At 30.6% G+C, this 15913-nt stretch overlaps 1 protein-coding gene across 14 annotated transcripts in view; it reads left to right on the forward strand.

Annotated features, from left to right (window-relative positions):
• The window catches only part of PHF14 (PHD finger protein 14), a 225257-nt gene that overhangs the window by 130015 nt on the left and 79329 nt on the right, over positions 1 to 15913 (forward strand). For 9 of the 14 annotated variants that reach the window (XR_003516388.2, XM_027573355.2, XM_027573358.2 and 6 more), the window contains one exon: positions 12866 to 12983. Coding sequence is in view for 9 of the 14 variants with exons in the window: in XM_027573355.2 (XP_027429156.1) it covers positions 12866 to 12983 (118 nt within the window). In the remaining 5 variants the exon portion in view is untranslated. The other 5 variants (XR_003516385.2, XR_003516386.2, XR_003516387.2 and 2 more) reach the window with 5 other exon arrangements.

The raw sequence follows: 15913 nt of genomic DNA on the forward strand, positions 1-15913 counted from the left end.
TCATATTCAGAGTAGGCCATGTGTTCTCTTGCTTTATTCTCCAGTTGACCCTGCTGTACTTTACGTTATTCTCCAAATGCAATATTCCAAGGCTATCATGAACATTTACTGAACAAACTTAGGGTAACAGAGATACCTTACAGGCACAACAGTCTAAAATTTAAAATTGAATGCTTTATATCACCATTCTTAGAAGCTACTTGGCCATCCCTACCACCAAGAATGTTGCCTTTTTGCTTTAGACCTGGCTTTACAAAAAGCAACGATCAGTGATTTAAGTTAATGTCTTCGAACATAAAATGATGCTGTATTGTACATCATAAAAAGGTTAGATCCTAAAGAGGAAATAAAATAAACTGGGTCTGGCGAAGGAAACTAGTTATTTTTTAAGAATGTTTTTCTACTTGTAAAAATTTGGGAAGAGATGTTTAATTTTCACAATATTCGTATTTGGATAATGAGGGTAACCCAGCTGCTGCTGAATTTTTCTTATTAAGGTGATATTCTGATAAAATTACATTAAAAAGAAAATGTTTACTCAGTATATTTTTTTCTTTTATAACTAACTTGATTTAATGAATTTTGTTAGATGTGTAGGATGGCTAATTTGCCTTACACATTCAGTATTTAATATGACATTCTTTGATTTTTAAATCTGTATTAATTAAAATATTTAACCTTTAAGTAACTTTGTATGATTCCATAAATATTTGTATGTTACATGTTATCAGTGTTTGAATTTTTTAAATTTTATTTTTCTTTTTAAATTAAATACATTATAAACAAGTAATTTGTATTTAAAGAAAACAAAAGCCTGAACATGGTATATATTACATAGTGAAGTGTGGTATTTCTGGAGAAAGCCATTTTAGAGTAGTACATGTAATTTCAAGCATATATAGCAGTGAAATATTTCTCATTCACTCATCTATTTTTCAGTAAAATTTGTTTTTGAAAATTTTTACTTATTTTCCATTGAAATGTGTCACTATTTTAAGTTGTACAGAAAGGATTATCTGTTATACATTGAATTGTTTGGAAAGACTGGAACTCTAGCCACAGTTCTGCTTTTGGCTAGATGAATGACCTTGAATTAAGCTATCTCTAAAGTCATTGTCTCATCTGTAAAATAAAGGCATCAATCTTACTTTTTCTCAAATTTTGTAACTTTTGTAACTTGAAGAGATTCCAAAACACTGTACAGTCCTGAAAAGGATCTCAAAGCCTGTAATCCCACCATCCATCTGGTACTTGAATCATCTGCCCAGTATCACTACTAAGAGACAGGGCGAGGGCTTCTTTCAGGAATAGGAGTGTGTAAGTAACCCATTTCCTCTTGAGGCAGGTCTGACCGTGGGCACTTTCTCTCCCCAAGTGATTGACATGTCTCTCCTTAATAATTTCAGTCCTTGGAGTCATACAAAGTAAGCGTAATCCAAGTCCTAGTATTAGGAACCAACTATATTTTCTGGTTTTTCTTTCTTTTTTTAATCAAACATCCTGTTTTGTCTATTCCTTCTATAACAAGGTTTTGTTTTGCATTGGTTTTGCAGTTTTGGACATACGAAATAACCATAATATTAATGAAATTAGAGGTGAAATGAATTTGAAAATAACATTGGATATAAATTTTGGAGTTGATAGATATTTATATCTAGGTAGTGTATAAGAATCGTATTTTTAATGTTTGTAATTGAACCCTAGTAAAATGTTATTTTAAAGTCTTTATGGACTGGGAATTTAAATAATGCTAATGTTAGGTGTTTACTATGTCCAGACTCTATTCTTTGCTCTCCAAATGTATCATCTCATTCAGTTTTTACAACAGTCCTATGAGGTATGCACATCTCCATTTTGGAAATTAGGTAACTGAGGTACAGAGTTACTAAGCATCATGAAATAGAAATTATTCCAATTCCATATTGATACTATATAAATTATGTATTAAAATATAAATTTTTCCCTTCCAGTAAATACTTATACTGTTTGAAAAATCTCTTCATATTAGTTGCTGAGATTTACTGAGTGCTTTTTATGGGCCAATGTGCTAGTGCTTTCCATATTTTATCTCCTGTAATCCCAGAAAAGAGATACAGATTTTATCCTTATTTTATGGGTGAGGGAACTAAGAAGAATTACTTGTCCAAGATCACACAACTAGAAAGTGGTGGAATTAGGGTTTGAGTCTAGGTAGTCTTGACTATGTAGCTTACGCTCCATTCATTAGGTATACTGCCTCTCTAGACTACACTGTGTTAGCATATTTGACTTTGTTGGGTCGGAAAAAGTAAATGCTTCTTGGCAGGCAATTCCAACTATACAAGATACAGACTACTGGTGCATGCATCAGGGAAGCCCTTTGAAAATACTTAATTCCTTTTTTCTGTAGTAATTTATATGTAAGCTTACTAGATACATATGGAATAGATACTAAGCCACAATTTGATCTCTGATATAAAAGACCACATAGTCTTTTGTCCTAGGAAAACCGTAGCCAAAACAAGTCACACTACTTATTCTAGCTTTAAGGGAGAGTTGGAATAGTAAGTGAAATTTTAGGATAGAGGAATATTAGCAATAGCTTTTTAGTTTTTTTCATAGAGTTCAACTTAGATTTAATTGGGGTTTAAAGCAGATTTCCATGATATCTAATGTTTCTATGTTCAAATTCCTTTCAAAGTTAAATACACATATATCTTTTGGATTGTCTGCTAGTCCCCATCATTTGTGCATGTAATTAAGATTGAATTATACTTCTCTGGTAAATGGTGTGGTTGCTTCCTCTTGCATTATGCTTATGTGGTAGTTCTTAAGTTGCAGTCAAAGCACTTCTCAAAATATCACATTCAGAATGTGCTTAAAGCTCTTAGAGACTGAAGCACTGAGAAAAGTTAGCACATACGACTATTCGACAAGGGAATTCAGCTCTCCCTATGTCCTTGTTATTCGACAAGGGAATTCAACTCTTTCTGTTTATTTCTCCTATGTCGATAAGTACATTTCTCTGAAAAGTATGTTTCACATTATATTCTTTTTTTTCTTGTACAGTTTTGTTTTTGCTTTCTTTGGAAATTATTCAGCTTGGTGTGGTAGCTCTTCTCAGTAGTGCTGTATTTGTCTGTGATTTGTGCCACTTTTCACTTTCTTTTTCTCAATGGAACTTAGAAGCATTAAACACATCTTTCTAGTAAATTTTAAAATGAAGTTTCTCTATGATGTGTGACTACTTTGACAGTTTCACCTCATCTACATAGGTATAGATATCTGAAGGAAATAAATTTCTGTGTTTACCACAGTCCAAAAAAAAAAAAAAAATGCTCTTCTAATCACTAAGCACCTAACATTTCTCCTCTGAAAATGCATGAAGGTAGCAAATGAATACATGTTGCTAGTGAAATAAATACAAGAAACACCAGAAAAAGTTTTGAGAAATAAATGGAAGTGAATGAGTTTTGAAAATTTGGCTAAAATTAGTGCATTCATAATCTACCAGTTCTTCCAGTGAGATATATTCTCTGCCATTGTTGTTGCACAGTCCACTAAAATAGCTAGTTCGAGATACACTTTTCACAATTGTAACCAAACATGTCTAATACTGTCCTTAACAAAGGAAGGCAATGTGTAAGCACAGGGGATAAGAATCATTTGAAAATGTCCTCCCTGAGACTCTCTTGTTGAGCAGAACTAGCCCTGTAACATGGTGATTAGGTGTGCTTGTTTTCAGCACAGTTGCATTCAGTATGCCTTCAGCATAGTTTCTCAAGAATTGCTAAATTGCCATAGTTGAAGAAAAAAGAGCAAACTGCAATTTTTTGAAACATTTATTGATCAAATACATGTTTGCTTATGTAAATACAGACCCTCCAACATTTTTATATATCCTTTTCTGTTTTAGTAAGATAGATTTATTTTGACAACTAAAACTAATAATAACAATACTAATAATACAAGAGGAGGCAACTCAATGTTTCAAAGGATAAAATGATTCCATTTTAACCAGTAAGAACCTGTACAAGATCATGGCATTTAGGTTTAGGGTATCTATCTCTTTGGACCAAATCATATGTTATTTGAATCTACTGTGGTATTGTTAGTATGTTTCATAAGACATAGTACAGAGCTGCTATGATCTTTAAATGTTAATGTTCTTTTCTTATCACTTTACTGTGTAGATACCCTTCATGAGACCCAACTCTGCCACAGCTCATCCTCGGAGGCAATCCTGGAAACCTCTTTTATAAGTGTGATTTTAAAAATGTGGATAACACTCTCAATAGAGTACATAAAGTAAAGGAGAACAGCTATCTTGTCCTTCCCATAAGCTTATCACTGCAAAAAGTTGCCTTTGCTTGTCAGGTTTGGATAGAATGTAATTGATTGGTTTGTTGCTTGGACTGACAAGGCAGTTAATTTGCCTGTGTGGATTTTTTTCTATTTTTTTCTTCTTTTTTTTCTTTCTTGCACTAATCAGAAACATTTGATATGTGCATTGTTGAAAAATAGTAGATAATGTCTTGTCAATTGTCCTATTAAGTAATGTCTTTCCCTCTTGCTTCTTTGGCAAATGATGATATACAGTGTTTGGACTTACTGAAGAGTTATGGAAGCCTGTGGGACTTAAATGCAATGTGCTACTCACTGTTGTTGTTGAACAATACCAGTAACAAACAAGAAAGACAATGCATTCCACTAGTCTGCTATTCTGTTTCATCCAACTTAAAACATATATTCATATGTGAAATGTTACATTGGGAAACAACTATAGACTCTTATATTAAAGGTTATTTCTATTTAAAATTCAACAAAAGTGAAAGACTTGTGAAGCATATGCCATTCTAGTTTTGGCTCATTAGTCCTAGTGTGAAAGCACTAATATTATTAGCATGAAACTTTTACAACTTCAGATTTTAAGCTCATTAGTAAAATATATCTGTGTTGATCTCTAGATATTTTTTTAGTAATACTCAAATTTATTCAGTCTTTACTGATTTCATATGAACTTTCTTTGTTCAATATAATTTTATTTTTCATGACCTTAAATATGAGGTTATGAAATAAAGAGGGAGATACAAGGCTTAATGACTATACAACCTTCCAGCTGAAAGATCTTCATCAACATCTATATTTTTCCAGAGGTTTACAGAATTAAAATTTGATCTTCAAGTTTTAATGATCCAGTTTTAAATCAACGACAGAAATATGTTGAATATTCATCACTCCATTGAACTGATTTAGAAGAGACTCTTGGCTGAAATTGAAGTGTACATATACATGTAATTGTTAACATGTCTCTTGGAATTTCCTGATTCATAATTGTGGTTTGGACATCTTTTCAGGTATAGTGGCAAGTGAAAATAGTTTAAACTTTAGGAATAGTGTAGGCAATGTTATAGATAACAAAAGCAAGTGTAGTGTAAAGTTGCTGTATGCTAGTAATCTGTAGTTACAGTAAAGAATCATATTATTGGATAAGATGTTTAATAAAAGTAATATGTATATAAAATACGTAGAAACTGAGATTATTAACTTATCAAAAGATCTTTTAACATTGGAGGAAAAATAATAGCCTATAGCAAAACCATTAGGCATTTTTTTTTTTTCTGGAGTAAGGAAGGACTCATTATCTCTACATAAGCTTAAGGGAAAGTTGATAATTATTACTATTGCTTAACTGCAACTGATTATAAGAAAAATGACAGATTGCCATTTCCTTAAAAGAATATGCTAATGTTCCTGGCCCTCCTTGATATATGGTGAGAAATTACTAGCGGTCATTTTATTTTAGATTTTTTGAGAAATCATTAAGCCTTGTGGTTTTGGTGTCACTATTAATCAAAATCCTTTATACCCTGATTCTAATTATAATACTACATTATCATCATTCTCTGTCTTACATTCTTCAATGGTAGATATGCTATTCCATATTTGGTGCTAACACTAAAATCTTTGTCACACATCGCAAATACAAATCTCATAATCCATAAGATCATTGGTCCTGCAAACATGTATTCACAGTAAGAGAACTTTTAAAGGGAGTAGAATAAAACATTTTCTCCTAATAATCTCCTAAGTGCTCTCATATTTCCACAATATGAAGTTAACTCTTTTCCATAATTGGTTCAATTGCTATTCAAAGGAGATATTAATGTGTCCTTAAGAAAATATGCACTAAATGATGCATATTTCACAGGTGTGTAAAATCGCCAGGACAGGTAATCGATGGCTATTTCTCACAAGGTAGGGAAAGGAAAAATACACTAAAATATCAGGAAGGAAATTAAGGGACTCAGAAATACAAGAAGAATGACATAGTAGTATATAGGGTGGTTCTCAGACTTCGTAGTGCATCGGAATCATAGGAAGGATTTGTTAAAACACAGATTGTTTGTCCACCTCCTTACTGTCCTCCTGCCTGCCTTACTCCCTCCTTTTGTCTCCCTACAGGTTCTAATTCAATAGGTCAGAGATGATGCTTGAAAATTTGCATTTTTAACAAATCCCTGAGTGATACTGCTGGTCAGGGACCAAGCACTTTGAGAACCATTTGTATATAATAGTTTTTAAAAGAATCATTGTATTGTGGTTGACATTGATTGAAGATGGAGTTAATGTCCTTAAAAGAGCCCTTGCATTTTCAAAAATATTTGTTTCTAGATAAGTTTGTAGGAGTTACATCTATAACACATACGGTGTCTTTATTTTTATAAAGTCATTTAAACAATTTCTTTTTACTTTTTAATTTTAATTATTATGGGGACAGCACTATTTTAGATAACAAATCAGTCAAAGAACATAGCCTTTGTCCATAATTCACTAATTCTTTGTTTAAAAAAAGGTTGGAAATTAGGGTTATGTTTGAACATGAAAAGGTTAGCCTTAACCTTTATCCATCTTAAGTTTAGAAATGATATTTATGTATCACTTATATACCGTCATTATTCATGTATTTCTTGACGTTTATCTGATTTTACATTTACGGCATTAAAAATAGATTACTGACCAGTAAATAATAATCACTTACTATCATTATCCTATTTCCTTGTTTATACATCCTATCACTCTTTTTAAACAATGTTCCTTATTTGATGACAAAACTTACCACTGTTTTACTTGATTCACAATATGGAAATATTTTATGAATATTTCACCAAAATCTATTCAAGGAGTTGTAGAAGGACTTTCTACAGCAGAGTGAAATGTAATGTTAAAAAAAAAAATTTTTTTTTTTATTTTCTAAAATTATTTTTGACAAATGAAACTTGTTTAAGAGACTCAGCTTTAGGGTTGCATGCATATGAAGATAGATTTTTTTCCTACCTGTCTGAGTCAGCACTTTGTAAATTTACATAGTATTAAGGATTGTGATTAAAAATATTTCTGAGGTGGACATGGTTTGCAAATACTGTTTATAAAAACATAGGCCTCTTTCTCCCAGGGCTCACTCTAAGACTTTCTATAGGCCTGCTGATAAGATTCACTGCTGTTCAGGTACATAAGATATAATGAAATTGGATGTTCATGCTGGGCTTTGTAAATAAAATGAGATTGACCCCAGCTATTATCTCATTTATCTGATTTACATTGTAAAAATCAGGATCTACACTATTGATTAGAGCATAATTAGTTAATTATGAACAGGGAAATACAAAGTTATGTGGGGTTTGAGCACAGCAGGTTGTACTGCTGAAAAATTTTCAAGGGCATGAGCAGATGGAGATCAGTTTATTAAAGAACAAAGCAGACGTGTTTCAGGTATGGAAATGTCTAATCATTCTTTCATGCTGTGAGGAGGTACTTGACCTTAATTGTGTATTTTTATATGAACTCTTTTTGTTTCATGTTTTATTTTTTTGTTTCTCTTTGAATCTTGTAACCTGGCTGTTACAGATGTAGCTAACTGAATTGATGTCATTATTTAAGTTATCATTAAATATGAATTTGGATTTCAGTAATTATCCAGATACTTTTATCAATTAATATACTTTCACGGGTAAAGAGTATATTTATCTTTCTTATCACTCATTCATTCATTATTCCCTGTGATAAAAATAGAGGTCTATAGTGGTGTTAATGAAAATATGTTGAAGATGTCCACATTAGTCTTCTATTTGTAAAATATGATATAAGTACATTTTCTAATTATTTTGTTTAGAAAATGGTCATATAGGTGGTTTGCACTAAAATTGTAAAATACAAAGAGTAAAATGTCTTTATTGATATGAAATGTTATTCTGATATTGGTAGAATGCAGAATTTTGTTCAAGCATGTATTATCTTAAAAGTGATTTGACTCATGGGCCACAATCCAGCATTTTCTCCATCTGTTAAAATGAGTAATTGAAATAATTGGCTACTATTCAATGAAAGAATCTATCACTACTGTTAATAGATTTGTTTGGGTGTTTTAAGCTGCTAGTGAGATTTTATTTAAGTAATGTTAGTATTAAAGATAAATTCTTTTGATCTTTCTCATATAGAAGTTTTACAAAGAAATCATGAAAAAGTAAGGAAGCCCAACCCATCAGTTCTCTCAATATTTAGTCTTCTTTTTGAGTGAACAGATGCAATAGTATATATATTTCAATCAGTATTTTACCATATATAGACATGGATCTAAGTAAAATGTTCCTTGACATGAAAAATAGCTGTGATTATGTATCAACTTGATCACAAAAAAATGTACATCCCTTTTCAAGTCTCATGTTAAGGATTTCTCTTCTTCTGAAGTTTAGCTTATCATCTGGCTATAAGTTATATGCATAGGAGGTGCACTTAATTGTTTCAGTTAGTTTAAAAATAGGTATTTAGTGTATTCTAATGAAATTATCAATTGGAAATTAAGAGGGTTAAAGAAATCCTTTGGAATACTGGCTTTTAGCCTTTTCTTGGCACAGGCGGAAATAAATCAGTTGTTTCTTTTTACTTGTATTCACATTCTCAGTAATCAGATAAACCAAGGACTGCTTGTTGTATGGATCTTAGGACATGAACATAAGTCATTTTCTTCCTCTTCTTTGTCTAGGGTGCTATACTTAACCGTATGCTAAGTAAGTATTTTAAATACATATAGAACTGTGTTTATTTGGTCACTGCATTTTGTCAAATCATTGTGTAAAAGACCACATATATATAGCTGCTTTATTATTTACATCTGTATCCTTTATGAATCTGATACCTAGGAGATTGTATTTAGTAATAATCTAAACAATCAGGTTTCCTTTCATCTTATAAATGGGATTCATTTTATCTCATTAGAACTGTAATTTTAGAATGCCCTATAGTGTTAATGTGTACAATATTTATTAGATGTTTAAAGGATACTTCTTTAAGCATCCAATTTGTATTTTATTAAAAAAATTCATAGTGTTTCTTTATGGGTTAGTTTAATATTCTCTTTAAACATTTTAAGATACTGCCTTTCTACTTAGTATATGTGCTGTTGGTATATTATAATTTTTTTTTTTTACATAGACATTTGTGTTCTTTAATAAAGTATATTGTGTTATATCACTGTGCTTTTGTGGGTCAATGACTGCTCTTGGAAAAGATTTTAAAACATTCACTTTTTTGATTAATTAAATATGTATGTGTCCTATGTGCTGCAGTTACGTGTTTCCAGGTGTATGTAAGAAATAGAAGTAGAGACCATAAATGATAATTTGATCAATAACTACTTCAACTTTATTTCACCTTTTAGGTAGCAGAATGATTGCAGACCCTTAGGAGTTTCTGATTTTCAATTTTTAAAAAAGATCTAAATTTATAACATAGCTAGAATTTATTGGCTGACAAAATTTGCTAAAGTTTCCAAAGTGGTGTGTGTGTGTGTGAATGAAATAAGTAATCCACTACTTTTACCATCTACATTGTTCTTCGGTTTCTAGGATTCTTGATGGTATCTCTTGCATTTGTCTATGATGTATTAATTCTTACAAATTCTGTTGGAGTTTACTTGTATCATTCAGGATATTTTTGTTACCAGCACATAAAGCTATGGATGTCCTCAATATTCTAATGTAGAAATAACCATATTTTTTCCACATGGAAATAAGTCTAGTCATTTGTAGAAAGAGCTTTAATTTGCATATTTATTAACAGAGCTATTGATTTCAAGATTGATTTATTTCTCTGTGTTTTTCCTCTCCTGGATTTTGACAGTTCCTAAGTATATTAACAGTTTTTTTTTTACTGATGAGTGTGCTATAACTTGAGAGAATTCTCATATCACCCCCTAATTCTGACAAGCAAATTTTGCCTTTCCTCTGAGACCCATTACAAATACATTAGAGTTCCATATGGAGACTAAGTTATTCTAAAAGGTATTACTAATGAAGTAGTCAGTAAGGATTACATTATTTCCAAATGGCATATACTTTCAGCATTATCATCTAACAAATCTAGCATATAAAACCTTTCTTTTCCCTGTGCATTTATTCTTGAGCTGGTAACTTGATTTTATAATAAATTGAAAAATCCGGTACAAACTGGAACTATATCTAAGTGTAGCAAACTTGTTCTTAAATGTATTAGCTGGAAATACATAGATACAACAAGAATCACCTGCATAGATGAAGGTGAAAAATAATGTTAAAATTCACCCTTATATTCATGATGTTTGATGTGAGTTATACACTATAAATCATAAATTCAAGTTATGACACAGTTTTAAAGTAAATATGCAATAATTAGGTTGTTAACTCTTCACCTATCAAGAGCCCGGATTATTGGCAATCTGAACTCTAAGGGATGTTGCCCAAAAACCTGAAGTGAAGCAAAAAGGACTATATAGTTAACCAAAATTTAATCCATGTACTTAACTCAGTCGAAGTTCTCATTTTCATGTCTTTTAACTGTCCCTTTGCATAGTTTTACCAAGGTTAAAGATCTGTTTTCTAAATCCACAACAAATTACTGTTAGGGAAATGCTTAGACAAATAGAGTCACAATATCAGAAAGCAGTAGCCGATAATTTTCAAGCAGTTCAGGACCCTGAAAACCTATAAAAGTTGAATACAAGAATTCAAACAGAACAGCAGACAGATAGTACTCCAAACACAAAAGGCTGGCACGCTGTTAGACACACAGCAGCATGTTACTTGTATTCATGACCCTGAGATGACAAAATAAAGTAAATTATATTTAATGTATTTTCTTGATGAAGCAAAGAAGGTGATTCTTTTTAAATTTCCCATCAAAGATGATTCTGAAGGTTCCTTTAACTATATGTAATGTAATTGAAGTTTTAACTATTGAAAGGTAAATAAGTTGAATTGACAAGAAAGAACATAAAATTGTGTGGGCTTGCCATTTAGTCTCTTTATGTTACATATTATCTATTATTTTTTCTTAATGCCAGAATAACACGTATTTGAATATTTTGGCTGCTTTTAAATATATTTTGGTTTATTTATATTGGCATAGTAAATAAAGTGCTCTTATTCATATTTGATTTTAGTTTTCATGTAGCTAGGAATTACCATGATAGACAAGTCTGTGTCTTGAGTCTAAAAAAAGGTTTTTGGAAAAGTGCATAAGTTTATTTGGTTCATAAGAAGAAAGTTGTAGAGGAAGAAATGCATTAACTTATGACATACTGTGTTTTAAACTTATTTATAACTGAATAACTTAGCTAAAGTTGCTAACTTTCTAAAACTCTTGATTTCCAAAATGGGTCTTTGGACGATTGGATTTTGTAGCATGATTTGACATTTTTACATAAATGTAGATTTATAGTCCCTTTTATTGTGATGGTTTTTGAAAATCAATTATTTTTCTTTGTGTTTGGTTTATAACACTAGTTCCTTCCCCCTTGTTTCTAATAAAGGTTACTGAATAGTAATTTTGCATTTTATTCAAGTAATACATGTATTATAAAATTTTTCTCTTAGTTTCATAGTTGTGGATTTCTCAGTGTTTTAAATCAGTAAGAGAAAATAATATATAAGAGAATGACAGATTGAAGAAAAGTATTTAATTTTAACTTAAAAGAGCACAAAGAAAATGAGGAGATAATCCTTTCTATAAGATGTATACATCTTTGTTACTTGTTGTTAAATTTTGGTCTTGTTATTCCAACTGATGCAAATTTCTTTTTACAAAAACAATGAAATAATGCAGATCTTTCTTCATTGTCAGCAGGATGAGATTGTCTGAAACGAAGAATAGGTATGATAGTTTTCTTAGATTTTGTACATCATAGGTGGCAAAGACACTATCAAAATATTTGTTAATAAGCTTTAAGATGTACTAGGAGGTACTCTGAAAAACCAAATGCACTGAGAGAAAGTGACAGGTAAATTTTGAGAATATTTATATTTGAGAAAATAATACCAAATTCTTAGGACGGTTTTTATTTGCTAGATGGCGTTAGCATGCTGTAAATATTAGAAAGTGTATTTACAATCTACCTTCACTTGGAGAAAGAGTGATAAGGTATAAATTGTATAGGATTGATTACAGCTTAAGTTTTTTTAAGTAATCACAATGTATTAGATTGAATTCATAATCTAGAATTATATGTATCTTAAATATTTTTAAGATAATGGGTAAATGATTAATTCTTGAAGTTCAAAACTGAAATTGTGTTAGTTTTGAACACATTTGACTATACATATACATTCATTCTTATGCTCTTAACATTTCTACTATCAAAGTGTTCTAAATGATATTTACTTTGTTAATTTTGTTGTATTTTGTTTTTTCCTAAGATATTTATTTCAGGTTTAGATTGTCATAGACTTTAATAATTTTGTGAACTAAGCATAGAATTAACGATGTTGAAATGTGTAGTAGTTTGCCATTTGTCTTTGAAAAAGATAGTTTTTTTATATTATTTAGACATACCATAAATCTGTTTACCCTGCAGGTGTGATGAATGCAGACTGTGCTACCATTTTGGCTGTTTGGATCCTCCTTTGAAAAAGTCTCCTAAACAAACAGGCTATGGATGGATATGTCAGGAGTGTGATTCTTCATCTTCTAAGGTAAGGAGAAAAATAGTCCATAAGAAGTGTTTTACATCATTTTGATAGCCATATCATACCATCAGTTCCTAACTTTAAAGATAAGTATAATTGTGAACGACCAACATTTTAATCTAATGTACTTTAAGAATATTTTGCGATGGTGATTTTATTGCCTTTAAAATAAGGAATAAACAGCTCTACTAAATTATAGTAGTTTCTTCCAAAATATTTTAGCTGTTTTGTGTATTTTCTATGTAACTGTAACATATTAAATAGTGTTACTAGTCGCCAAAGAAAGTCACCCTATGCTAATTTACGACATATAAGGAATGGCAGGGAAATTCTGCTTTGGGTCATAAGAAATTTGTTTTGACAAATACATATTAACATATATAAATGTGAATCAACAGAATAACCAATAAAATCCAATTTTATTTTGTAGATGACTCATTAAGTATATTGTAAATGTTTTATAAAATCTGTTCTTTGAGATCTAAGCGAAATAAGTCAGAGAAAGACAAATACCATTTGATTTCATTCATGTGGAAATAAAGAAACAAAACATGAATATAGGGGTGGAGTAAAAGATAAGTCTATTCTTTTTTATATCCTAAATTTCTATATCCTAAAATTTTATTTTTGATATTTATTTAGCTAAGTAAAAAGATAATAAGGCTGTTTAATATTTTATCTCAAAAAATTACTGAAATTATATCTTTTGAATATCAATGTTACAACCTTAAATTGCAGTAATCTACAGTTTAAGATTATTGTTTCTTTAAAGTCTGAATAGACTCCTGGTACTTTAACTCATTTGACAAAAATATTGTATGTGTTTGAACTAAGACATTCTGGTCAGCTGTAGGTTAATCAAATTGTTCTTTAAATAGACAATGGAAATCAGCTATCTACTGTAATATGGACATGAAACCATCTTTCTTAAATGCCATTTTAATGGCATTTGTCTGTCCTAGAGTTAATTAAAATTTATACTGAATTCCTTTCTGATTGTGGAATCAAATATGTGTGTGTGTGTGTGTGTGTGTGTGTGTATTATTTTTTTTTTCTTTTTGGCCTAATTGTTGCCTTTAGATTCTGAGTCTTAATTTTGAATGTTCAGAAACCTTGATAATCAGGCCAAGGAAAATGGTATGTGGATTGAGTCTAGTAATTCATTAATGAATGATCTGTTTTTAATTTGAGATCCTCCAAAGGATAGGTATTCACTGTTTTCAGAATATACCAAAATCATGAATAATCCCAAAGGCATAATGGATATCTGTATAAATGTTTGCAGTTTTACCTTTTAATAAAGTATAAGCTCTAGTAAAAAAGACAAAAACAAAAAATCCCAAAATACATATTTTTTAAGTCAAAATGATTACCTAGATTACCACAGAAGCTATCTGTAAAAATTTATTTATGAAAAACTGCAGAAAAACATTTGGTTATAGAAAAAAACCTATTTAAAGCATTCTTTAAGTAACCAACTTTATTAAAAATTTTACATATTTGTATAATGATTATTAAAATAGAAAATAATGCATATTTTATTTAATAACCAAGCATTTTTTCCCAAGATTTTAAACTATACAATATCAAAAATTATTTTCCAGGCATTTTATTAAGACCTTGATTTAAGAGGGAGCATATTTAATAGCAAAAGTTTTATTCCATGATTAAAAAAATGCTTTACAGAAATTGTATTTAAAAATGAAAAAATTGTGGTTGTACTATAGATTTTAGAGAGTTGTCTTATGGGACTCTTTGTGGTATAATATGATTTTTCTAAAACAGTTTTTATGTGGGGTTTCCTCCTACCCTCAACAAGCAAATTAGGAAAGCATCTTTTAAAGGATTTATTGCCCTTTATAAATACACTTTTTTTGCATACATTCTTTTGAAAAGGTTCTGTACTACTATAAATGTGTACCATTTATTCAGTGCTTAAAGAATGGCTTTAAGTTATATAGTAATTCCATTAATGAATACTGAAAATGAAAGGGGGCCTATTTCACATATGTTAGGAGTATATCATACCTTTTGTAATGCACTAGGATGCCGGTAGCCATTGAGAAGGATAAAGTATTTTTATTTTTGTTTCTGTTCTTCCCTCTTTACGAGACAGTAAGTCTTTGGATGCTGATGGAAATCCATTAGGAAGGCACATTGTTAGGAAACTTGTATTTCCTGTATTCAATCTCTGATTGAATACCAGATATAAACAGCCAACTTGGTCAAAATTTCATCCAATTATGGGATCTATAACCTTTGGAATGTCACAACATTTTACTGTAAGGTTTACATCAGTGAAGTGGAGTTGTATTTTTATCATACCAACATGACTATGGTGTACTTATACTTTTTTTTCCAATAAAAAATTAAATTTAATGTAAGAGTTCAGCTGGAAACTTAATTTATTACCTTGAATATTTGTGTTGCATCCATTCTGTTTTGTTTACTTTTGAAGACTTCTATTCTTGACCAGCAGGTAGTAGATTTGTTTACATTTTCCTTTGAAAGATGTTTGCCAGTTTGGGTCCCAAGAAGAATGCATTGATAGATATAATGTCATGCTTTATAATTCAGTGAATTGCTGCAGGAGCTATTTTAAATTAAGAAATCAGTATACTATTAACATCAGAGTCAAAATTAGTATAATCTTAGGGCCTAAAAGAATCTCACAATGGAAGTTAATATACTTTGCTTGTCTTTCATTTTCTTCTATTAGATTTGGTGGAGTGTCATTTGTTAGGTAATACTGGGTATGTTTGCCATGTTCATATATTTTAATGATATGAAAAGTAAGATAGAAATCGTTACTGCCAGGAGAAGGGAAGTGAATCAGTTGCTAATAAAGTTAGGTAGGGGGAAGTGAATGTGTAAAATTGTGACAGCCATAATATATCCAACTTCCTTTCTCTGTGGTAGTCAGGATTATTAAGTCC

This window comes from Zalophus californianus, chromosome 12 (genome assembly GCF_009762305.2).
Source record: "Zalophus californianus isolate mZalCal1 chromosome 12, mZalCal1.pri.v2, whole genome shotgun sequence".
In the NCBI taxonomy this organism is placed as follows: Eukaryota; Metazoa; Chordata; class Mammalia; order Carnivora; family Otariidae; genus Zalophus; species Zalophus californianus.